The 27,490-nt window shown below is 36.0% G+C and overlaps 1 protein-coding gene and 1 pseudogene across 4 annotated transcripts in view; one reads left to right on the plus strand and one right to left on the minus strand.

Annotated features, from left to right (window-relative positions):
• Positions 1 to 27,490, minus strand: part of HEATR5B (HEAT repeat containing 5B) — a 208,395-nt gene that overhangs the window by 26,225 nt on the left and 154,680 nt on the right. For 2 of the 4 annotated variants that reach the window (XM_077133984.1, XM_077133983.1), the window contains exons 34-36: positions 26,717 to 26,868; positions 17,724 to 17,937; positions 11,796 to 12,707 (exon numbers count right to left, since the gene is read on the minus strand). In XM_077133984.1, the coding sequence (XP_076990099.1) occupies positions 12,403 to 12,707; positions 17,724 to 17,937; positions 26,717 to 26,868 (671 nt within the window). In that variant the 3' untranslated portion in view covers positions 11,796 to 12,402. Of the gene's footprint in view, positions 1 to 11,795; positions 12,708 to 17,723; positions 17,938 to 26,716; positions 26,869 to 27,490 lie in introns of those variants that run through there. The other 2 variants (XR_013164177.1, XM_077133986.1) reach the window with 1 other exon arrangement.
• On the plus strand, positions 151 to 2,839 carry LOC143661637 (large ribosomal subunit protein uL4 pseudogene; annotated as a pseudogene).

Genomic DNA, 27,490 nt, shown 5'->3' on the forward strand with positions numbered 1-27,490 from the left:
AGATATAATGGATATGAAGTGTCTAGTACAGTTCATGCAAAAGTCAAGAAATAGCTTATTGGTAGTAATAAATGGCAGTATTTTAACTGCCATATCTGGATTACAGGTCTACTGTATTATCCAGGGGGGAAAAATTATTACTAGTGCATAATGTACTCTACTTCGAAATGGGAGAGGTTGAAAAAGCCTGGTAGGTACCAAGAATGGCAGAAAAGAGCCAAGTCAGAAATGAATACATTTTTATAAATAGATGAATGAAAAGGGGATATGCATGCAAAAAAATGAGGAGACTGGAAAACAGACTGGAAGTTCCTCAAAAATTAAAGTTAGTCTTGACCCTGGAATTCTACTCCTCCTATATACCCAAAAGAAACAATGGAAACAAATGTTTACACAAAAATGAATATTCAAAGCAACATTACCCAAAAGGTGAAAACAACCCAAATGTCCATCGAATGATGGTTGGATAAACAAAATGTGGTATATACATACAATGAATTATTAAAAACTAATGAAGTTTTCTCCTGTGGGAACCTCTGGGTTGAGAGGAGCTCGGTCTCTCCTCTCCCCACCATGGCATGCGCTCATCCATTAATATCCGTGTACTCCCAAAAGGGGGAATCACCTGGCAAAAATGTTACTGTGCCTGCCGTAGTCAAGGCTCCCATTAGAACAGATATTGTGAACTTTGTTTACACCAACTGGTGCAAAAACACAAGACAGCCCAATGCCTGTTGTCATGTGTCAGCAGGTGATCAGACCACTGCCGAGTCCTGGGCCACCGGCAGAGCTGCGGCTTGAATTTCCCGAGTTCGAGGCTGGGGTGAGACCTAGGATCTTCTTGCTGGATGACTTTGTTGTCTACCTGTTCTCTGACGTTCAGCTCAGCTTATTCTAGACCTCTAGCTTAGGTTTTGTTTAACAGATCAGAAATTTTCAGCTCTTGTTATCTTGTTTCTTGCCCTGCCTGTATGGTGCGTTTTTTCCCCCCTTAGGACGGTCTCCATAGGTATTATAGACCCCAGCCAGATTTTCCCAGACCAAACTGGCCTCCTGTCAGGAGGAAAGAGTCACCTGCATCAGTTTTCCCTGAGGGTGAGACCCAGCAGATTGAAAGACTTTACTATGAAGTCTCTGGACTCTATATCCTGTCCAGTATGTGGTGCTTCTGTGTGCAGGTCCCACCAGCATAAGGTGATGCGGTACCTTTACCTTCAGCAGACTCTTCCTGCTGAGGGCGTGGTGGAGACAGAGGAGAGGTTGTAGGCTGGCTTTAATCGCTTCACTTTTCCAGATCCTGGGGTCTGAACTCCTTGAGGGAGGGATTCCACCTAAGGTGGGATCCACCCTTCTCCTGGGGAAGGCAGAGGCTCCAGACAAACACTCAGACAAGTTTAATTCTGCCCTTACCTGGGGCAGTGGAGCCTGAGAAGCCTTGCAGCTGTATCCAAAGATTAGTCAAGCTGTAGAAATAAAGCTCAAGAAAAAAAAATCCTTTTCAGTGCACGGCCCCCATTCCTCGGGTTTCCCAATCAAGAGCTTAAGTTGGTACGTTGCTCTGTGTATCTCCAGGTCCTATGTGCCCCCTCCTTTCCTTCAGGGCCCAGACCCTTTCAAGTATTTTGTGCTGTCCGATCCAAAAAAACCTCTGTTTTTTTTTCTTTTTCCATCAGCCTTGCCCCCTCTGCAACAGGGCAAAACCCAGCAACTTCAACTTTTACTCGAGGTTCAGCTGAGTCAGGGGCCTATTTTTAGTAGTCAAAAATTGTTAATTAATCCCACAATTGGAGCTTGGTTGCGCTCAGCCCCTGCTGCTGGTAAAGTCCCTTTCCTTTCCCCTCTGGGAAGCAGCCTGTGGGGGAGGGGCATGGCCTGCTGTGGCTTGGGGAACTCACGGTTCTGGGGAGGCTCACAGCCAGTCCAGCTGGTCAAGACTGGGGTACGCTGTGTGTCCGGTCACTGACGTGGCCCCAGCAGTTGTTCTGTACTGTTCCTCGCTATTTACTAGCTGCTCTGGATGATGAACTAAATCTCACACTTCACTAAGCTACCATCTTGAATTCTCCTGTTTTGCTTCCTAAAAAACTTGAACTGTGGAATGACGTCAAAAAGGTCTATGTATCTCAGCATATGAGCTTTGGCAAGGGCAAAATGAGAAACCATCATCGCGTACAACACAGGGGGTTGTGCATCATCAAGGCTTTCAGAAACATCCCTGGAATTACTCTGCTTAATTTAAGCAAGATGAACATTTTGAATCTTGCTCCTGGTGGGCATGTGGGGTGTTTCTGCATTTGGACTGAAAGTGCTTGCCACAAGTTAGATGATATATATGGCACTTGGTGTAATGCTGCCTCCCTCAAGAGTGACTGCAACCTTTCCATGCACAAGGTCATGAATACAGACCTTACCAGAGTCTTGAAAAGCCCAGAGATCCAAAGAGCCCTCTGAGCACCACATAAGATTCATCGCAGAGTCCTAAAGAAGAATCCACTGAAAAACCTGAGCACCATGTTGAAACTTAATCCACAGGCAAAGACTAAGTGCCGAAACACCATTCTTCACCAGGCCAGGAGTCACAAACTCAGGGTCCATAAAGCTGCTGCAGCACTAGAGGCCAAATCAGATGAGAAAGGAGTTCCACCAAGAAGCTGCTGTGGGGAAGAAAGGAAAGAAGGCTGTTTGTGTGAAGAAGCCAGAGAACCAGAAGCTGTAGGGTAAGAAGGCTGCAGATACCAAGAAGTCAGCATAAAAGAAACCTACAATGGAGTAAAAGAAGCCCGCTATTCAAATAGTTTATTCCATAAAACTCAAAATCACTTTGGGCACATCATTTTGAATAAAGATCAGATTCAGATAAACAAACAAATGAAGTACTGTCACACACTACAACATGGATGAACCTTGAAAACAGTACGCTGAGTGAAATAAGCCATTCAGAAAAGACTGCATGCTATATGATTCCATGGATGTGTAATGTCCAGAGTAAGCAATTCTAGAGAGATACATGGTAGACTGATGGTTGCTTGGTACTGGGGTGCATAAGGAGATTGCAGGGTGATAATTAAAGGATACCGGGTTTCCTTTTGGAAGATGAAAATGTTTTAAAATAGATTGTGGCAATGTTTGCAAACTGTGAATACACCAAAAACTATTGTACTGTATATTTTAAATGGGTGAATTGTATGTTTTATGAATTATGTCTCAATAAAGCTGTTACAAAACAAACAAAATGGGAGAATATCTTTACTAAAGCAGGTCTGAAATGTAAAATAATCTTGATGAAATAATAGTGAGAAACTAGATGAGGAAAAGCACTTCACTGATACATGAGGAGCCTGAAAGCATGAATAGAAAGAAAGGCAAGAACATGCAAACTGCCATTGGGCCAGGGTATAAGAGAATAAATTAGAGGTAGCAGATGGCTAAATAGTTGTATATTCTGGAATAGTCAGCTAATTGACTTGGGAGAGGATTGTGGTAAAATGGTAGAGTTGGGAAATCCAGGATCAGTCCTTCCACCAAATCAACTATTAAACAGGCAGGAATTGCATGAAATAACTATTTAGAAACTCTGGAGACCAGGAGAAAAGCATCAGGAAGAGGCTGCTAAATTACAGTAAAGAACAATGAACTGCTCTTTAAATCTGCAGTGTTGTAGTCACTGGCGCCCATCCTCACTCTTAAAGCAGGCCCTTGAGGGACCTAGCACATGGCTAACTTGCTGGTGACAGAGAAGTACATTAAAAAAACTCGTCCCCAAGATGGGGGGGGGGGTGCATGCCCAATCACTGATCATCGTGTTTGATTAGCGAATTCAAATCACTGGGGGTCTGGCTCTAGGGAAGCCATTATTTCAACCCTCCCTGGACGGGGGAGGTGAAAACCGAAAGATGCTGCACTTCCTCAGGGATGCAGGGGTCCGTTCAGAGCTGCATTAGCTGGGCAGGCTGGGAAAGCTCAGCTACGGGGAGATGTCAGAGAAACTCTTGACTGCTTTCCTGATACCCTCCCCAAGGTACGTTAGAAACGTCTGAGCCCCTTTTGTAGTTTCCTGGCCCTGGTTTGGCTGGGAAAGAGTGACTAGTGAAAGTCTTCTCTGGTATGCCCTCCTCCCAGAATTTGCCTTTCAGGCAAAAGCAGATTGACAAGATGAAGGAGTTTAAAAAATATAGAGAGGTGGCTTCAGACACCTGGGAGTGGGAAGTCTGTCTCCTGGGAAACAGAGGGGACAACCGAACTTCTGTAAACAGGGGAACTCCAAAAACAACTAGCAAGCGAAAACCCAGGACAAGACAGAGGCTCAGAAAGACAAGGAAAACCCTGCTCACTGCGTTCATCTTGGGCAGACTTTCCTGGGAGGAGGGCTCAAGCTCAGGAAAATTTCTGTCTTATTACCAGCTGGTTAAAAAATCAAGAAACAGACATCTCAGGGAATAAATCCCAGAGGTAGCATTTTAAAATATTCAACTGTATAGTGTATAACAAAATATTGCATGATAAACAATAAAACTAGAAATGATGGTCCATCCAAAGAAACAAGACAAAAATCCAAAAACCATCAGTGAAGAAGACCAGACTTTGGACATATTAGACAGAGACTTAAAAAAGGAAAATCCTCAATTACTCAAGGATGTAAACAAAAAGAGAAAAAAAAAAAACTACAGGATAATAGGAAAATGATAAATGAACAATATAAGAATCTCAATAAAGAGACAGAAATTTTAAAAGGAAACAAACAGAACCATTGGATTTGAAGACCACAATAACTGAAATGAAAATTGCCCAGGAGGGGTTCAAGAGCAGATTGGAGTTGGCAGAAGAGTCAGTGAACTTGAAAACAAGACACCTGAAATGAGTCAAGCTGTAGAAGCAGTAAAAAGAAAGAATTATTAAAACCAAAAAAAGCCCAAGCTACCTGAAATTATGTCCCCCAGAAAAGTTATGTTCCTTAATCTTGATTGAATATTGTTTAGGGTGGAACTTTTGATTACACTGTTTCCATGGAAACTGACCCACTCAATTTGTGGTGTCATTTTTTTTTTTCTTTTGTATACTGTATGGTGGGGGTCACATTTCATTCTTTTTCCATGTGACTATCCTGTTATTGCAGCACCATTTGTTGAAAAATTTTTGAGGGGAGAGGGGGAAGAATGCATGGGCCAGGAATTAAACCCAGGTCTCCTGCATGGCAGGTGAGAATTCTACCACTGGAACTCTACCACTGAACTTCTACCACTGAACTTCTACCACTGAATTACCCTTGCACCCTCCATATAACTTTTTGATTAGATTGTTTCCACAGAGATGTGGCACACCCAAATGTGTGATCTTTTGATTAGATGGAGTTGTGACTCTGTCCATTCAAGGTAGGTCTTGATTAGTTTACTAGAGTCCTTTAAAAGGGTAGACATTTTGAAGAAAACATAGTTGCTTCAGAGCCAACAGAGACACAGACATTTGGAGATGCCTGGAGTGCCAACATAGAGAGAGAGAGACACCTAGACCTGGATGTTTGGAGATGGAGGGCCCAGCAGATGTTGCCATGTGTCTTCTCATGAAATGTTAAGCAAGCCAGAACCCAGAGTTGTGTCCCAGAGGAACTAAATGAAAGCCCATAGATATTAGAGAGGAAAGCACCGGCATCAGAAGCTGGAAGCAACAGAACTGGGAATAAGGACTAGCAGATATCAACCACGTGCCTACTCAAAAGAGACAGATATTGGCCTTTCTGGAGTCAAGGCATCTTTCCCTGGATACCTTAGTTTGAATATTTTTATGGCCTTATAGCTGTGAACGTGTAATTTAATAAATTCCCTTTATAAAAGTCAAGCCATAAAAAAAAAAAGCCAACCCATTTCTGGTATATGGCATTCTATCAGCATGTAGCAAACTAAAATACCATCTCTGGGACACTATCAAGCACACCAATATATGCATTATGGAAGTGTCAAAATGAGAAGAGAGAAAAGGGCAGAAAGAGTATTAAAAAGAAAAAAATGGTAGAGAACTTCCCAAAAGACATGGATATGCACATCCAAGAAGCCCAGAGAATATTAAACAGGATAAACATGAAGAAAAATATGCCCCATCATATACTGATCACACTATTGAATGCAAAGTACAAGGAGAGAGTTCTGAAAGCTGCCAGAGGAAAGCAACATGTTACACACAAGGGAGTCCCAATTAGATTGAGTGCCAGAAACCATGGAGGGAAGAATGTAACCAAGAATTTTATATCTGGTGAAACTCTCTTCCAAAAATTAGGGAGCGATTAAGGCATTCTCAGATAAACAAAGGCTGATGGAGTTCGTCACACTAGATCTGCCCTACAAACAATGCTAAGGCAGTTCTTCAGACTGAAAGAGCACTAGACAGTTGTTCAAAGTAACATAAAAAAATAAAGATCTGTGGTGAAGGTAATCATTTGGTTAATTATAAATGCAGTGTTATTGTAAAGTATTGTTTGGTATGCAACTCCACTTTTTAATTCCTACAGGTGCTAAAATGCAAACGCATACAAAATAACAATAAATCCAGGTTTTTGACATACAACGTACAAATATACAAATGGTAGCAAGTACAAAAAAATGTTTGGGGGACAGACGGGTATAGGAAGAGTATAGGTGCATGCTATAGAAGTTAAGATGGTATCAATGAAATGACTGGTATATATTTAGGATATTAAATTTTAACCCTATGGTAACCACATGGGAAACTGATGAAAAATATATCCAGATAGAAGTGAGAAGGCACTCAATATGGTATAACACAAAAGATCAAATAAATGTAAAAGTAGGCATTAACAGAAGTGAGGGACAATAAAAAGTGTAAGATGTAAAAGGTTAAATATCAAAATGGCAGAAGAAAGTCCTGTATTATCAATAGTGACTTTAAATGTAAATAGAATAAATGCTCCAGTCAAAGGGCAGTGATTGGCAGAATGGATAAAGAAAATTTGACCCAACTATAGGCTGTCTTCAAGACACTCACCTTAAATTAAAAAATACAAGTAGGTTGAGGGTTAAAGATGGAAAAAAATATGCCATGCAAGTAGTAACGAAAAGAGAGCTGGGGCGGCTATACTAATATCGGATAAAATAGACTTTAAATAACCAGTTTTGAGGGACACAGATGGTCATTACCATCTTTGGAACAATTAAACAGAAAGATGTAGCGATTACAAATATATATGCACCTAACGGCAGAGCCCTAAAATATATGAAGCAAATACTGACAGATTTGAAGGGAGAAATTGATGGTTCTACATTAATAGTAGGATATTTTATCACACCACTCTCAATAATGGATAGAACATCAAGTCAGAAGATCAATAAGGATACAAGGCTTGAATGATACTCTAAACCAAGTAAACCTAACAGCCAAATACAGACCACCTCACCCAACAAAAACAGAACACACATTCTTAAGTGCACATGGATCATTCTCCAGGACATTATCATATGTTGGGTCACAAAACATATGGTTAAAGAGGAAACCAAAGGTAAAATTAGGAAATATCTTGAGGTGAATGAAAATGAAAATAAAACATACTAAAATTTAGGGGATTCAGTGAAGGCAATAAGGGAAATTTATACCTCTAAATGCCTACATTGAAAAAGAAAAATTTCAAGTCAGAGATCAAACTGGAAGAACTAGAAAAAGAAGAGCAAACTAAACCCAAAGCAAGCAAAAAAGAAAGAATAGATTTGAACAGAAAAAAATAAAATAGAAAACAAAAGACAACGAAATCAAAAGTTGGTTCTTTGAAAAGATCAATAAAATTGGCAAACCTTTAGCTAGATTGACAAAGAAAAAAAAGAGGATGCACAAATAATTAAAATCAGAAATGAAAAGGGGGATATTACTATAAGCCTTGCTGAAATAAAAAGGACTGTAAGAGGATATTCTGAAGAACTGTATGCCAATAAATTAGATAACGTAGATGAAATGGTCAAATTCTTAGAAACACACAAACTTCCTACATTGATTCAAGAAGGAATAGAAAAGCTCAACAAACCAATTACTAGAAAGAGATTGAATCAATAATTAGAAGTCAGCAAAGAAAAGCCCAGAACCAAATGGCTTCATAGGGGAATTCTACCAAACATTCCAAGAAAAGTTAACTCCAATTCTGCTCAAACTCTTCCAAAAAAAAAAAAAAAAATTGAAGAGGAAGGAACACTCCCTAATTCTATAAGAACATGACCCCATACCAAAGCCAGATAGAGAAACCAGGAAAAAAAAAAAGTTAAGTGCAGACCAATATCTCTTATGAATATCAATGTAAATATCTCCACAAAATAGTAGCAAACCAAATCCAACAGCACATTAACAGAATTATACATCATGATCAAGTGGGATTTATCCTTGGCATGCAATTTTGGTTCAACATAAGAAAATCAATTTATGTAATATACCACATTAATAGAATGGAGGAAAAACAAAACAAAACATGATCATCCCCAACTGATGCAGAAAAGGCATTTGACAAAATCCAGCCTCCCTGCATGATAAAAACACAACACTAGAAATAGATTTCCTCATTGTGGTAATGGGCATTCATGAAAAGCCCACAGCTAACATCCTCCTTAATAGTGAAAGACTGAAAGTTTTCCCTTTAAAACAAGGATTCTCTATGCCACCACTGCTATTTAACATTGCCCTGGTAGTTCTTGCCGGAGCAATTAGGCAAGAAAAAGAAATAAAAGACATCCAAATTGGAAAGGAAGAAGTAAAACTTTCCCTATTTGCAGATGACATGATTCTAAATTCAAAAAGTCCCAAAAAATTCACAACAAAGCTCCTAGAGCAAATCAATGAATTCAGCAAAGTGGCAGGATACAAGATCAACACTCCAAAATCAGTAGCATCTCTATACACAAGCAATGAACAATTGGAAGAAATTTTTAAAATTCCATTCATAATTGTAATGAAAAGAATAAAATATCTAGGAATAACCCTAATCAAGGATGTAAAGGACACGTACAAAGTAAACACAAAATATTGCTAAAAGAAACCACAAGAGACCTAAATAAATGGAAGGAGATTCTGTGTTCATGGATTGGAATAGCAGATATTGTAAAGATGCTGTTTTAGTTTGCTAAGGCTGACAGAATGCAATGCATCAGAAATAAACTGTCTTTTATAAAGGGGATTTGTTTAGTTATAAATTTATAGTTCTTTGAAGGAAAGACAGCTGACTTTCCTCTATCACATGGGAAGACACACAGTGACATCTACTGGCCCTCTCTCCCAATTTCTGGGTTCAAACAGCTTTCTCCAGGTATTTCCTCTCTGTATCTCTGAACATCTGAGCTGGCTCTGAGCTCTGAGCTGAGTTCTCATGGTCTGTGGTGAGCTGTTTCTCTTTCTTCTGACTTCTTTTAAGCCTCACTCATTGCAGAAGACAGTCCCCTTAGCTAACTGCTGATGTAATCAGCCATAGATGAATCTCACATGCTGATAATTTAGTCCACAGCAACAGAACTGGACACTCTCACCTACTCAAGTTGACACCTGAACCTAAATACTACAGATGTCAATACTACCCAAAACAGTTTATAGATTCAATTATAGATTATAATTATAATGGAATTATAGATTCAAAGCAATCCCAATCAAAATGCCAGCAACCTTCTTTGCAAAAATAGAAAAGCCAATCATCTAACTTATAGGGAAGGGTAAAGGGCCTTAACTAGCTAAAGCCATCTTGAAAAGGAAGAATGAAGCGGGAGGACTCACACGTCCCAGTCTTAAAACTTCTTATAAAACCACAGTAATCAAACAGCATAAAACTGGCACAAGGACAGACATACATGGGATAAATGTGAGAACAGAACTCAACAATCTCATTTATGGCCAATTGATTTTTGAAAAGGTGGCAAAGACTACTTAATTGGGGATGAATATCATCTTCAACAAATGGTGCTGTAAAAACTAGAACTCTATTTGCAAAAGAAAAAGGAGACCCTACCTCACACATATACAAAAGTCAACTAAAAATGGATCAAAGACCTAAATAAAAGAGCTAGAACTATCTAGAAGAAAACATAGGGAAGCATCTTCAGAACCTTGGGTTAGGAGCTGGTTTCTTAGACTTTACATCCAAAGCACAAGCAAAAAAAGAAAAAGTAAGTAAATCGGTTCTCATCAAAATATAAAAAAGCTTTTGGCCTCAAAGGACTTTACTATGAAAGTAAAATGACAATCTACACAATGGGAGAAAATATTTGCAAGCAATATATCCAAATAAAGGTTTAATAACCAGAATAAAGAAATCCTTCAGCTTCACAACAAAAAGACAACAAATTTAAAAATGGGCAAAAGACAGTATCTCTCCAAAAGTATTCAGAAAGCACTTGAAAAGATGCTCAATCTCATCAGCTACCAAGGAAATCCAAATGAAAACCACAATGAGATATCATTTTGCACACATTAGAATGGCTATAATTAAAAGAAAGGAAAATAACAAGTGTCGTGGGGGATGTAGAGAAATTGGAACACTCATTCATTGCTGGTGGCAATGTAACATGGCACAGCCTCTGTGGTAGACATTTTGGTGGTTCCTCAGAAAACTTAGAGCTACCATATGACCCAGAGTCCCACTGGTAGCTATACACCCCAGAGAACTGAAAGCAGGGACTCAAACAGATATTTTCACATCAATGTTCATAGTGGCCTTATCCACAATTGCAAAAGATGGACACAACCCGAGTGTCCATCAACTGATGAACGGATAAATAAAATGTGGCATATACAAAAATGGAGTATTATTTGGCCATAAAATGTAATGAAGTATGGATACATAAAATAACATGGATGAACCTTGAAGACATCATGTTGAGGGAAATAAGCCAGAAACAAAAGGACAACTATTGTATTATCTCACTAATTTGACACAATTAGAATAAGCAAACACACAGGAGTCAGATTCTAGAATATAGGTTACTGGTGGACGGGACAGGGATAGGGAATGAGAAATTAAGGCTTAGAATGTACAGGGTTCCTATCTGGAACGATGGAAGTGTCTTGGCAATGCATGGTGGTGATGGCAGCACAATATTGTGAACACAGTTAACAGCACTGAAATATGTATATGAATACGATTAAAAGGTGAAATATTATATTATATATACATAGCATCAAAATAAAAATTTAAAAATCCATAGACAGGGCGGGCCACGGTGGCTCAGCAGGTGAGAATGCTTGCCTGCCAAGCCTGAGGACCCGGGTTCTATTCCCGGTGCCTGCCCATGTAAAAAAAAAAAAAAAAAAATCCATAGAACTACATTACAAAAACCATAAACCCTAAGTTAGACCATGGGACTTTAATTAATAGTACAGTTATAAAAATGTGCTATTATCTACTGTAAGAAATGTTCACACCAGTGCAAGGTGTTGGTGGTGGGGTGTTCTTTAGGAATTCTGCATTTTAAGCATGATGGTTCTGTAAACCCACGACTGGTCTAATAAAGAAGAAAAATTGACTTGGTTTTGGTAATATAATATGTGTAACATTGTCTGGCAAAACTTGGTTTTCAAAATTTGCTAAGTGCTATGGCAAATGTTCATTTTGTCAATTAGCTATTTGATGTGGTAAAATTCCCATTGCATGAAAGATGGTATAACTATTAACATGTCTAATTCAGTTTTGGGTGCCCTGTAGCGTTTAGCTTGATGCCATATACACAGTAGGCACTCAATAAATATTTGATGAACAAAAACTATCACAGCAAGAACTTGAGCCTCTGTAATTACAAAATATAACTGAGACCAAACTTAAGCCATAAAAAAAGCAGAACATTATGCCACACTTGAAACAATTTAATATACTTTTAAATTAGAGTTTTAATTCAGTAACAACTAAAATACACACAAGAATAATTTCATAATTTAAAATGAAAATAAAAAGAGCTATCAGAAAGGTAAGGAAATCTTCGGAAATGCTAAGAAAATGTTGATTTCTTTCATATATATATCATGAAACAGATGCCTTTCATTATTTTGATAGCTTCAAACTTTACATCTTGCTTTTTTCAATTAAATTTTTTCATTAGAGATGCTGAATTTTGACATCTTTTCTGACAATATCAATAGAATAGTAAATTACATGATACAGTTATGTTTTTAGTATCTAAATTGGAAAAGACAATGGCTTGGTATTTAAAAAATAAATTAATAAAAGAGACATTATTAGGAGAAAAATAAAAATAACTTCATCACATGATAAGAAAAATTACTACTTAAACATCAAGAAATGATTATTTTCACTTAACCTACATGGAAGCATGATAATACTAATATACAGATAAAATAGAACCCATGGTCTGGAAAAATACAGTGGTTATGACTTGTTAGGTGCTAGTTAACAATGTAAATAAAAATGAATAGAAGAGTAAATTAAAAAAAACTTGTTTTTAGCTTAATTGTTGGTGCAGAATGTATGGCAGGTGCTGGCTGCCTAGCAGCTGCTTTAGCTTTGCTAGCCTGGCTTGCTCGAACAGCAGTTTCCAGATGCACTTTCAATTCAGGAGCAGCCCCCATTACTGTCTTGAAAGCATGGGGATACAAAGGTCCAATACGCATTAAATTCTGGAGTGCAAACTCATGAAGATCTTTGGAAGTTGTACTTGCTGAGGCAAAAGAATTTTCATCTAGCAGGTAAGAGATTAAAGTTGGAACTAATAAAGCAAGTAACTGGACTCCTGTTAATAAAAACAGAGTGTTGAATAAAGAATGACAAGCTTCAAAATTACAATAAACTTTAATTAAAAAATTAGATAACTACAACATTAGTCTGAATTATAATAAATTATAAGTAGGCATGCACAATCTGAGACCTCAATGATAACTCGTAATTATTACTGAATATTTACTAAATGCCCAAGTTATGCTGGGGTTGGAAACCAGGCTTATTACTATTGTACACTTATAAATTTGCATTAATTTATTCCCTTTTTCTTTTTTGAATGGGCAGACACTGGGAATATCGAATCTGGGTCTCCGGCATGGCAGGCAAAAATTCTCTGCCACTGAGGCACTGTTGCACCACGCTACATTAGTATTTTATTAAAAAAAATACCGACTAGAAGGTTAAAAAAGAATAGGACACTTTACAATTGCCATCTGGTATAACATATCTTGACAGTAAGACTATGCAGTTTTTAAGGACATTCCAAATTTGCTAAACGCTGTGGCAAACATTCATTTTGTCAAATAGACATGTGACGTGAGAGGCTGACGTAGAGAATAAAAACCTGAAAAGTGTCTATCATTATTTATTTAAAACTAGGTATTTCCTTCTTTTTTAAATGGAAATGCAATATAATTCTTGTCCCCTTTTATCCCCAAACTCCAGAGTAAGTGAGGGAAAATTCCTCAAGAATAAGGGAATACCTAAATCTGAGGGTTGAAAAGTCAGAACCCTTATTTGGCTGACATAAATTCCAAGCTTTTAAAAAAAGATTTATCTCCTTTTTCTAGTCTCTTTGCCTGTGCTCATATTAAGAAGTTCACCTGGAATACAAATTTCATTAGAGTTGATATTTTTCTTTAAAAACTAACCTTTGTTTGTAATCCTATGTTCTGTTATAATCAACATTGAGAATAATGCCTTCTCTACCTTTAATTTATGTTAATTTTTACAGAAGGACAAAAGATAGAATTAAAGCCAAGGCTGTAGGGAAGCAGGAAGCAACTGAAATAGAAAGTGGGATATAACACTCACTGCTGTCAACCAGGCCAGTGAAGTCTTCTAGGTCCCCCAGCCCCCACCAGGGCGCTGCACTTCCTACTCCCTTTCCCTACCTAGCTTTCTCCCTAGCACCTACCAATTTCTGCATTTCAGTAGATCTGTTCTTAAAATTCACATAGGTATATCTAAAATTGATGTAGGTATGTCTACTTATCACACTTATATGAAATGTTATGTCTGTGCTTTCCCAAAAGAATACATTCCCCATGACAGCTAGGATCTTTTTGTGTTTTATTTCATGTGGAATACTCAGTACCTAGAATAGTACCTGATACAGACTTGACATTCAAAAAACTATCTGTTGAGTGAATGTACAAACATACAACACACACACTTTTCCCTTGGAAACTACTCAGAAGTTTTCAATTAATTGGAAACTTTTCTCCATATTAAATTTTCAGGAGAAAAAAAGCTAATAAACTGATATTCTAAAAGGACAATCCCAGGTAAATACTCCAATCTTCTAGATTCAGCTTAATTTCTCTCACATAGAATAATAATAGTATTACATAATAAAAACTGACTTTCATAATGAAAATACAACATAGACTTATCAGATAAATACAAAATTGTTTCTAGTACATTTGCACTTACTAAAGCAGAAGAGGTTTTCAAAAGTAGGTTGAAAGGAAAGGTTTTGTTCTTAACAGTTTCAAAATAATTAAGTGGGCAGTGCAACAGTGGTTCAGCAGGCAGAATTCTTGACTGCCATGCCGGAGACCCGGGTTCGATTCCCGGTGCCTGCCCATGTAAGTACGTACGTAAGTAAGTAAGTAAGTAAATAAATAAATTAATAATAATAATTAACTAGAACAAGTATCTTTTTTTACTTTTTTTTTAGGCGCATGGTCCAGGAATCGAACTCGGGTCTCCCGCAGGGAAGTGGAGCATTCTACCACTGAACCACCCATGCACCCTAGAACAAATATCTTATAAATTACTTAAGCACCTACCAAGTATCTAGCAATATACTAAGCACTGTAGGAAAGAAGTTATATAATTTGTGGTCCCTACCTAATGCTTTTATTACCTGTTGAGGGGAGTAGCCAACACATAAAACAATTAGCACACTAAGTGCTACTAAGGTTAGTATTTGAGATGTAGATTTCTCAACATATTTAGCAAGGTTGAGAAATACTTTGGGATTTTATAGTTTTAGTGACTATTTTTAAATTACAAGGCCAGAAAATAAGATATGGTTGGTTATAACTACCAAAGAAATTCTATGAAGACTTGGCTGAGCCATCAGGCAACATTTCTTAAAGTTAACTGAGATCTGATTTAGGTTCAGTAGATTTCTATAAAAAGAAAGAAAGAGAAAGAAATATCTGAGCAGAGTGAAAACAGCTCAAACAATATACAGATATTAAAATTAGCATAGTGAGAAAATTGGTCTGGTCAGAATAGTAGGTACATACTGGGGAGCAGAATAAAAGTTTTGAAAACTAATAAAGACGTCCAGACTTGATGCAGTGATGCAAAAGGAAACCATTCAAAGTTTTTAAGCAGGGGAGAGTGAAAATTGTTGTAGGTAAATTTGATGGAGGAAAATCAGCTTGGAAGCTATTCTAGCTTTGAATCCTATAATTAAAGTGGATAAGAACAGAAACTGTTTCCATCACATTAATATCCTACCCATTCGTGAACTTATTTATATGGTGGTATCTTTCTAATAAATGCTACCACAGTTTATTGAGACACATTACCTTCTGTATTTGCATGGCATTTAGCTTTAGATTAAGTTTTAATAAAAAAAAAAAAAAACCAGTTGCTTATTCTACCTCTCAAAAGTCTTCGCATAGTTGAAAACACGTTATCTGAGTGAAGCATTCCACTAAAAAAACAAACTATGATGCGATTTACTATTGCTATAATTCACTGTTACATAATATTACAAATTGGTTGGTTAAAATTACAACTCTTTTGGTCACTTTATAAGTTTAAATCAATTGACCCTTATTTAGAAAAGGTTCATTTATTTTACAGACATTGCTGAAGTCTTAACTATTAATTTCACAAATGATACATAAATACATCCTTGTTGTTTAAAAATTCTAACAATTGCAAAAAAAAAAGTTTAAAGCCTCATTTCCCTACATGTCCTCATGCTAAGTTTAACACTAAATTAAGATACTTTTTCAGAAATAGATTCCAATTTCAGTATTTTAAATACTGATTATACAAAAGGCAATAAGCTCAGTGTTGGTATTTCAAAATGAGTAAGATTTTGTCCTTATCTTTAAGGAGTTCATAACCAACAGGGTAAAATAAAAATATAAATAAAATGATGTTAATTTACCAAACATAGGCCATAATGTCAGTCATAAATTTTTACTTAGATAACCTATTCATATTAATGTTTAATTTTAGCTAAATCTATCAATTCCTCCAAAACAGCTTTTTTTCCTAACTTCTCCAGTTTGACTGGTTTCATGCTTCTTCCAGACAGCAAAGTAATATTTGACTCATCTCTTTTGCTTTCTCCTACACCAGTTAATCAAGCCAGATTAATTTTTTTTCCACAATCACCTCTTGCATTCTCTTTCACATCAGAGTTGATTATTTCATAGCTATTGGAAAAGTGCTTTTTTAATCATACCTGAGAATTGTAATCTTTATTTCAATATATTAACTTTAAGAGACACACCTTTTATCACTAGCCTCAACACTTTCACTTGTTTTACATTCATTTTTTAAAATGTTTTTTATTGTTAAATATAACATAAATACAAAGAAAAGAAAAAATAGCAATGATTTTCAAAGCACACTTCGATAAGTAGATACAGAACAGATTTCAGAGTTTGTTATGGGTTACCATTCCAGTATCTCAGAATTTTCCCTCTAGCTGCTCCAAAACACTGGAGGCTAGAAGAAATATATTTTTTTCTTTTTTGTGTAAAATAACATATATGCTAAAAAGCAATACATTTCAAAGCACATTGCAACAATCAGTTGTAGAACAGATTTCACAGTTTGGTATGGGTTACAATTCCACCATTTTAGGTTACTTCTAGTTGCTCTAAGGTACTGGAGACTAAAAGAAATATCAACAATGATTCAGCATGCATTAGTTTTAAAAAAAGTCTCCATTACTCTTCCAATCCTCTGTGAACTTTTTTTCAGGAGAAGAGGAAAAAATTTATGATAGGAAAAAATGAAATAATTTTTATTTGGCAAGCAATCTGGCAATATATATTAAAAGTCCTAATAATGTACATTCCTTTGACCTAGTAATTTCATTTTTAGATAAAATTTAATAATATGCAAAAACTTCTGTTCAAGGTTGCCCCTCTCAGGATTATTTATAATCTTGAAAAACTGCGAACAGTCTAATGTTCAATCATAAGATTCTAGTTTAAAAACTACTCTCTGCAATAATTAAAATCATATTTTTAAAGACAAATATTAGATTGTGATGAAATCAAAACTCAAAGCAGGGGATAAAAAGAAATAGGTTTTAAGTTGCATGAATCTCTAATGGCTTATATGTTAACTGGATATATTTTCTATTAAATAAAAAATAACAAGTTATTTTAATTAGGATGTTTGATATTGATATGTAATATCAAAGTTCAATCTGTTTATGTTTGTCATAAAGTTTTCATACCTCTATTGTGAAGACCAGAATGTTATTTAAAAAATCTATTAAACATCAAAAAAAAAATCTACTGAACATCTATATTTTGCCTAGTCCTTAAAGAGTTTTTTTCCTAGAAAAAAAAAATCAATGTGCTGAAAAGTCACCAGTAATTCATTTTAAATTTCTGCTAATAAAAATAAATCAACACAATACATTATATTAGTAACGAAAGCAAAAACAGAAAATTTTCAGATAATAACCACTTCTTAGTGAACTCACTGTTGCAAAGGCCTGGATCTAAGTCTACCACCAAATAAGCTTTACCTAATACAATGCTCATTTTAAAACTAGTGGATTTTTATTAAAAAAGAACAAAAATATACTTACTATTCTGTTCTTCACCCAGAGCAACCAATGTTTCAAGAACTTTGATTCCTTCTTGAACAGCTAAAAGTTCTGTATTACTGGTTGGTCTGTTTCTTTCGACAGCTTTTAGTTTTTCAACCACAATTGGAGCTAAAGAATGGATATAAGGAGTCGAAAGGGCACGATTGGAATGTTGGAAGACTGAGAGGAGAAGCTGGTAACACTTGGCTTGAACCTATTTAAGGAAAACACTTCATCAATTAAAATTTGTGTTATTCTTATTTGCTCAATAATTATACTGTATCTTAACACATACTGAAAAGTAATACTGCAGGATGAACAGAAATGCAGGATGAATTAATGTCATTTGCTACTTATAGATATGGAGTAGAACAATTAAGCTTTCAATAAATGAACTAAATAAAACTAATTGAAAAATTAATAAAATTTTAATTATATTAATTAAAAAGTTCCATACATTCGTATATTTCCACTGTGTTGAAGAATTTAGAAACCAGGAATTCTAATTTCTGTTTTTAATTTTTTCTTTCATTTACAATTAAATTACAACTGCTCTTCCCCCTTTAAACTAATATATTTAGTAAGGAAGGTTGTAATATTTGAAAGGGTTTAAAGATAAAAAAAAACATTGCTTAGACACTGCAAACCAATTTGGATTCCCTGGAAAAGACTGCTTATATCAATTTAAGTTTTCCAGGCCTAGAAAGTAAAATCTCACTGGCTCCACTTTTCATATTAACAACAACGTAAGCAAGAAAGGAAAGGTCAATCAATATAGGGGACAAATAGCAGAATACAACTGTTCCAGTGCTTTGGTATAACAGAATTGCTAAACTTGGATCAGAAATACCCGGGGAACTTCTTAAAAATATAGATCTCTGCACCACAAATCTGGAGATTTTGCTTTAGGAAGATGGTGGTAGAGTCCAGCACTCCATGTTTCTAAACTACTTCTTTTTCTGATGTGCCACCAGGTTTCAGAATCATTAGTTTAGATTTTGACACAGTAAAATAATAAAATTTATTTTCTAGAAAAACTAGAATTTCTAACAGATTAATTAAAACATGTAAAAATGTAAATTTATTTTTAATGCACTAGGTGTCATTTACGTAAACAATAGAAAACATAATCATATATTCACTATAAAGTCAACCAATATGGCCTAGGGTTAATAAAATATTTTGGATACTGGAAAATTTCGGCATATGTAAACAAACATGCACATGTGCCTTTCCTCTCCCAACAAAGAGGCCTCCAAGTTAGCAAAATAAACTATAATAAAGGATCTTTAAACTACGATATAGTGACTCAAAATCACTAAAATTGAAGTGACAGAATCATTCATGGAGAAGGGCAATTTTTTAAATACCCTCATTTTTAAATGTGAAAATTAGGAGAAAGGGTAATATTTTGAATTATTTTTTTAAGTTCTACTTTCTTAGGAAAATGGAGAACATTATTATTGCTAGAAATAATTTTGCGATGTTTTATCCTTTTTATTATTAGTATTAAACTATTTGCCAATTACTGATTACTTTGGGTATCATATCAAATAAGAAATCTATTAAACTTTATTAAAAATGAATAAGGCTGTAAAATTTCTCATGGATTTTACATTCAAACACTCTAAACACAAAAATGTGTGTTTTTCTTAAACACACTTTTAAGAAAAAGTCATTATTATTTTAAGTTTTGTAACTCAGAAATCAATGTTTAAGTGACATGTAAATTACTCTTCCTACAAATTATTCTTTCAAAGTGTTATCTCCAAATGATTAATCTTAAGAAAAAGCAAACTTTAATATTTATAAACAACTACTAGGATTTATTCTTTTCCTCTATTACAAAAAAACTTAAACTTGAAAAATACGGCAAAGTTAAGGAAAGAATTTTTAGAACTCATTCAATGTCTCAGAATCCAAAGTTCACCATTATAAATACTTCAATTACTGTATTTACCTCTGAGAATTTTTTCCCCTTGCTAATACCCTAAATATACCCGGCCTTTCCCTCTTCTACCATTGCATCTGCCAGACAAAAGGTGAACTCCAGAAAAATCTAAATATTTTCTTTTTCATGCCTGTACCAGGACTACTGACAGCTGAGAGAATATCACTTTAAATTCATGGTCATCCATCTAATGGGTCCTTAAAATTGCCTCTCAGAAATGTTGTGCTATTTATTTTCCTCCTTGATTTTGGCATCTTCAACTTCTTTTTCTCTACAGAAATGTTCCTTCCTGTCAGCAATGAAATAAAATCAAGTTCCATCTATTCCAAAAACAAACAAACAAGAACAAAAAACTCTCCACATCACCTCTCCTTCTAATTTCCACACTTTCCTTTTCAGTCAAATCTCTCAAAAGCATTGTCTCTCAATCTCCACACCATTCTTTGACTATTGCAATTTGGCCTCCACTTTTACCATTCTAGTAAACCTTTTCTTGGTATACCAATGAACTTTATGCTATTAAATTCCAGTGGGTGCTTTTTAGCCTTATCTTAAGCTGTTAGCAACGTGACATAGTTTGCCATTCCTTCCTTTTAAAACAATCACTTTCTTTCACTGCTGTGCCACCACACTCCCTTGTTTTTCCTCCAACTCCTCTCAGGTTGACAGTTTTGAATGTTGAAATGAATGGAGAGTCTGCATGTGGACCCAAGAAAAACAGCAACAATAATTTCAATACCATGTTGGTACTGCTACAAGAAATTCAAGAATAAAAAATTAAACTGTGCTATATCATGTTCTAAAAACATGCATTTTTTCATTGTCCATAAATTATTATTACTATTATTTTTACATGGGCAGGCACCAGGAATCGGACCCAGGTCTCCAGCATGGCAGGTGAGAACTCTGCCTGCTGAGCCACCGTGGCCCACTCTCTCTTTTTTTTAATACAGTTTTATTGAATACACTCACACACCATACAGATATACAATCACTGGCTCACAGTATCATCATATTGTTGTGCACAGATCCCCATGATCAATTTTGGAACATTTTCATTACCCCAGAAAGGAAATAAAAATAAAAAATAAAACCCAAATTCTCCCATACCCCTCATTTGTCCCCCCGATCCACCCACTGAGCGATAGTATTGGTGTGGTACATTTGTTAACCGTTAATGAAAGAATATTAAAATATTACTGTTAACCATAGTCCATAGTTTGCAACAGGTACATTTCCCCCATTTATCCATCTATTATTATTTTTTTTAATATTTGTTCCCCTATTATTTATTTATTTTTAATCCATATGGTTTACTCATCTGTCCATACCGTAGATAAAAGGAGCATCAGACACAAGATTTTTACAATCACACAGTCACCCTGTGAAAGCTATATCATTATTCAATCCTCATCAAGAAACACGGCTACCAGAACATAGCTCTACAGTTTCAGGCACTTCCCTCTAGCCTCTCTAATACATTTTAGACTAAAAACGGAATATCTACGTAATACGTAAGAATAAACTCCAGGACAACTTCTTTTTTTTTTTTTTTTTTTTATTAATTAAAAAAAGAATTAACAAAACAATTAGAAATCATTCCAATCTACATGTACAATCAGTAATTCTTAATAACATCACATAGTTGCATATTCATCATTTCTTAGTACATTTGCATCGATTTAGAAAAAGAAATAAAAAGACAACAGAATAAGAATTAAAACAATAATAGAAAGAAAAAAGACAAAAAAAACAAAAACAAAAAACCTATACCTCACATGCAGCTTCATTCAGTGTTTTAACATAATTGCATTATGTTAAAATAATTCGTTTCTTGATTTCCCCCTCAGCTTGTTCATTACTAGTGTATAGAAATGCTACAGATTTTTGAATGTTGATCTTGTAACCTGCTACTTTGCTGTACTCATTTATTAGCTCTAGTAGTTTTGTTGTGGATTTTTCCGGGTTTTCGACGTATAGTATCATATCGTCTGCAAACAGTGATAGTTTTACTTCTTCCTTTCCAATTTTGATGCCTTGTATTTCTTTTTCTCGTCTAATTGCTCTGGCTAGAACCTCCAACACAATGTTGAATAATAGTGGTGATAGTGGACATCCTTGTCTTGTTCCTGATCTTAGGGGAAAAGTTTTCAATTTTTCCCCATTGAGGATGATATTAGCTGTGGGTTTTTCATATATTCCCTCTATCATTTTAAGGAAGTTCCCTTGTATTCCTATCTTTTGAAGTGTTTTCAACAGCAAAGGATGTTGAATCTTGTCGAATGCCTTCTCTGCATCAATTGAGATGATCATGTGATTTTTCTGCTTTGATTTGTTGATATGGTGTATTACATTAATTGATTTTCTTATGTTGAACCATCCTTGCATACCTGGGATGAATCCTACTTGGTCATGATGTATAATTCTTTTAATGTGCTGTTGGATACGATTTGCTAGAATTTTATTGAGGATTTTTGCATCTGTATTCATTAGAGAGATTGGTCTGTAGTTTTCTTTTTTTGTAATATCTTTGCCTGGTTTTGGTATGAGGGTGATGTTGGCTTCATAGAATGAATTAGGTAGTTTTCCCTCCACTTCGATTTTTTTGAAGAGTTTGAAGAGAATTGGTACCAATTCTTTCTGGAACGTTTGGTAGAATTCACATGTGAAGCCATCTGGTCCTGGACTTTTCTTTTTAGGAAGCTTCTGAATGACTGATTCAATTTCTTTACTTGTGATTGGTTTGTTGAGGTCATCTATGTCTTCTTGAGTCAAAGTTGGTTGTTCATGTCTTTCCAGGAACCCGTCCATTTCCTCTAAATTGTTGTATTTATTAGCGTAAAGTTGTTCATAGTATCCTGTTATTACCTCCTTTATTTCTGTGAGGTCAGTAGTTATGTCTCCTCTTCCATTTCTGATCTTATTTATTTGCATCCTCTCTCTTCTTCTTTTTGTCAATCTTGCTAAGGGCCCATCAATCTTATTGATTTTCTCATAGAACCAACTTCTGGCCTTATTGATATTCTCTATTGTTTTCATGTTTTCAATTTCATTTATTTGTGCTCTAATCTTTGTTATTTCTTTCCTTTTGCTTGCTTTGGGGTTAGCTTGCTGTTCTTTCTCCAGTTCTTCCAAATGGATAGTTAATTCCTGAATTTTTGCCTTTTCTTCTTTTCTGATATAGGCATTTAGAGCAATAAATTTCCCTCTTAGCACTGCCTTTGCTGCGTCCCATAAGTTTTGATATGTTGTGTTTTCATTTTCATTCGCCTCGAGGTATTTGCTAATTTCCCTTGCAATTTCTTCTTTGACCCAGTCGTTGTTAAGGAGTGTGTTGTTGAGCCTCCACGTATTTGTGAATTTTCTGGCACTCTGCCTATTATTGATTTCCAACATCATTCCTTTATGGTCCGAGAAAGTGTTGTGTAAGATTTCAATCTTTTTAAATTTGTTAAGACTTGCTTTGTGACCCAGCATATGGTCTATCTTTGAGAATGATCCATGAGCACTTGAGAAAAAGGTGTATCCTGCTGTTGTGGGATGTAATGTCCTATAAATGTCTATTAAGTCTAGTTCATTTATAGTAATATTCAGATTCTCTATTTCTTTGTTGATCCTCTGTCTAGATGTTCTGTCCCTTGATGAGAGTGGTGAGTTGAAGTCTCCAACTATTATGGTATATGAGTCTATTTCCCTTTTCAATGTTTGCAGTATATTCCTCACGTATTTTGGGGCATTCTGATTCGGTGCGTAAATATTTATGATTGTTATGTCTTCTTGTTTAATTGTTCCTTTTATTAGTATATAGTGTCCTTCTTTGTCTCTTTTAACTGTTTTACATTTGAAGTCTAATTTGTTGGATATTAGTATAGCCACTCCTGCTCTTTTCTGGTTGTTATTTATATGAAATATCTTTTCCCAACCTTTCACTTTCAACCTATGTTTATCTTTGGGTCTAAGATGTGTTTCCTGTAGACAGCATATAGAAGGATCCTGTTTTTTAATCCATTCTGCCAATCTATGTCTTTTGATTGGGGAATTCAGTCCATTGACATTTAGTGTTATTCCTGTTTGGATAATATTTTCCTCTACCATTTTGCCTTTTGTATTATATATATCATATCTGATTTTCCTTCTTTCTACACTCTTTTCCATATCTCTCTCTTCTGTCTTTTTGTATCTGACTCTAGTGCTCCCTTTAGTATTTCTTGCAGAGCTGGTCTCTTGGTCACAAATTCTTTCAGTGACTTTTTGTCTGAGAATGTTTTAATTTCTCCCTCATTTTTGAAGGAGAATTTTGCTGGATATAGGAGTCTTGGTTGGCAGTTTTTCTCTTTTAGTATTTTAAATATATCATCCCACTGTCTTCTAGCTTCCATGGTTTCTGCTGAGAAATCTACACAAAATCTTATTGGGTTTCCCTTGTATGTAATGGATTGTTTTTCTCTTGCTGCTTTCAAGATCTTCTCTTTCTCTTTGACCTCTGACATTCTAACTAGTAAGTGTCTTGGAGAACGCCTATTTGGGTCTAATCTCTTTGGGGTGCGCTGCACTTCTTGGATCTGTAATTTTAGGTCTTTCATAAGAGTTGGGAAATTTTCAGTGATAATTTCTTCCATTAGTTTTTCTCCTCCTTTTCCCTTCTCTTCTCCTTCTGGGACACCCACAACACGTATATTTGTGCGGTTCATATTGTCCTTGAGTTCCCTGATACCCTGTTCAAATTTTTCCATTCTTTTCCCTATAGTTTCTGTTTCTTTTTGGAATTCAGATGTTCCATCCTCCAAATCACTAATTCTATCTTCTGTCTCTTTAAATCTATCATTGTAGCTATCCATTATTTTTTCTATGTTTGCTACTTTATCCTTCACTTCCATAAGTTCTGCGATTTGTTTTTTCAGTTTTTCTATTTCTTCTTTATGTTCAGCCCATGTCCTCTTCATGTCCTCCCTCAATTTATCAATTTCATTTTTGAAGAGGTTTTCCATTTCTGTTCGTATATTCAGCATTAGTTGTCTCAGCTCTTGTGTCTCATTTGAGCTATTGGTTTGTTCCTTTGACTGAGCCATATTCTCAATCTTTTGAGCGTGGACAGTTATCTTCTGCTGCTGGCGTCTGGACATTTATTCAGATTTCTCTTGGTGTTGGACCCAGCAAGGTTGTAATATTTTTCTGTGAAATCTCTGGGTTCTGTTTTTCTTATCCTGCCCAGTAGGTGGCGCTCGTGGCACCCGTTTGTCTGCGGGTCCCACCAGTAAAAGGTGCTGTGGGACCTTAAACTTTGGAAAACTCTCGCCGTCCTGAGGGTTCGCTAGCCGAAACGGCTTGAGCCGGCCCGGGGTCCGAACGCAGGGAGGGTTGCTGGTCGCCGCAGCCAGGGAAAGAGCCCGTCCGAATTTCCTAGTCGGCCCTGGGCAACAAGCGTGGCGGGAGGGCGCCAGCGGCAGCGGCCCGCCCGAGAGAGTGCACGTTCCCCGGGAGTCACGGGTTTGGAAGGGGCCTCCCCCACCCGTCACCGTTCTCCGTGGCCTGGGGGTTTCCGATCCAATTCTCTCAGTTGGTCCGGGGGCTGCGCGTGGTGTGGGCGCCAGCCGTCTTTGTTTCAGGGGACCACCTCTCCAATTCTCCCAGCCGGCCCGGGAAGGGGGAAGGGAGTAACTCCGGCCGCTTGCCACCCCGCCCGGTAAGGCCCGCGCGCCTCGGCGATCTCACCCGAGCTGCTTCTCTCAGCCAGCCAGCCGTTCCAGGATGGGGTACGCTGTCTTTTTTATCTCTGTTGTGGCTTTGGGCGCTTTCTGTATCGTTTCTACTCCCCTAGTAGGTGTCCTGGAGAAGAAACTAAGATCCGCGCGTCTTACTAAGCCGCCATCTTCCAGGAAGTCCCCAGGACAACTTCTTAACTGTGTTTGAAATCTGTCAGCCACTGGCACTTTATTTTGTCTCATTTCTCTCTTCCCCCTTTTGGTCTAGAAGGTTTCCTCAATCCCTTGATGCTGAGTCCCAATTTTCCCCCTTTCTTGCCATTTCCCCAAGGGGACTTTGCAAATTCTTCTTTACTCACTGTTCAAATCACTCTGGGATTTATTGAGGCATCACACTGGACAAACCTACAAAATCTCATGCCCCATTCAAGGTTCCACGTACTTATGGTGCTCAATCAACCTGCCCATATAAGGTATATTAGGAAATGCACTAGTCAAAATATAAATTTTGTACCAAATAAATATTTCTTGCTTTAGTCTTACACAGAAGTTGAAGCTTTAAAATATGAATGACCACCTATTTTCAACACCCTGTAATATAAAACCTGTGTTTCTCAAATTTTCAGAGAGAGCGGCAAAATTTCCATGTTAGTTTCAACTATAAAAGAATATATATTATCTAATATAAATGTACCCCAAAGTAAGTTAAATCATTCCTTCTAATTCTTGTTTATATTCAAATATCAAATTATTTTTTCTTAAAAAAAGAACATAGAGGACTAATTATAATACTATACAACAACTATGAGTTAAGAACTTTATAGGTATTAATTCATCTAATCCGCATTACAAAACTATGAGGAGATACTATTATTCTTCCATTTTGACAGGTGGGTGAACTGGGCCGCAGTTGCCCTAGTTCACAAAACTAGCACATGGTGTAGCTGAAACTTGGACTCAGTTATTGACTGGCCATGATAGAGTATTGTCTCCTTATAATGAGAGTTTTATCATTATATAATATAATATATAGCATATCATAAATCATATTTATGATTATTTGTCAAAATAATCTTTGGATCCCATTTAGCTTTAAATTTCTCTAGCTATTTGAAATACACAATTAGATTAATATGGAAAAATCACTCAATCTAGATGATAACCAATAGTGGTTAGATCTGGTGATTTTTTTGCAGTTTTTCCATTTAAAAACATATTAAAATACTTAGGTTTATATCATTTAATGATTTTAATCAACATATTTTAATGAATCAATCTGAAATTTTCCTGATAAAGCATAATAGTTATCACCATACTTAGTTATTTTAGGCATAACTTACCCATGGGTCACATGAATTTAATGCATTTTTAAATCTGTTCATGCAGCCATTCTGTAATGATTGAACTCCTATTATCTCACCACCAGCAGACCACAGGATGAGTGCAATTGCTGTAAGCATACTTATTTCATCAGGAGCAGGCACAGAATCTTCTGAAAATGAAAAATGAAAGCAATGTGGTATTTATAAATGTTTTTGAATTTCAATCTTGAATAACCCTCTCTTGATGCTAACAACATTTATAGCAGTGTGTGCCTCAATTTAATACAGTCCTCAAATAATTATATGAATGGAAGTCATCCTCTACTGGAGAAACAGGGCTCTTTATTATTAGTCCCTGTACTTCACGTCCTTTTCCCTTGTTTTTTCTAGATGGTACAATATCATTTGAAAAAAAAAATTCAGGGAAAAATCCTAACCAGAATTCTAATATGGTAAACAAATTTAAATATAAAAGTTAACATGGAGAGTGTTAAAATTACTTAAGGGCATTTAACTTGTTTGGAGTACAGATTGATGAAAAATTCCCAAACACTTTACTTCTACCAAAGTTAAATGATTATAAAAAGATTTTAATTAATTAAAAAACCCACAGTAGATTATTTTAGTGATATATGTTTCTACTTAGTATATATGAAAACCTGTAAATTCCATACAACCATAAAAAAAATTTTCATATAATTTCCTGAATACAGCATTCTAATAATCTTACAGAAGTTCTTGTTTTTGCAATCATTTCTTTAGGAATAGATACAACTTTAATGCAATGGAATT

Source organism: Tamandua tetradactyla, chromosome 17 (genome assembly GCF_023851605.1).
Source record: "Tamandua tetradactyla isolate mTamTet1 chromosome 17, mTamTet1.pri, whole genome shotgun sequence".
Lineage (NCBI taxonomy): Eukaryota > Metazoa > Chordata > Mammalia > Pilosa > Myrmecophagidae > Tamandua > Tamandua tetradactyla.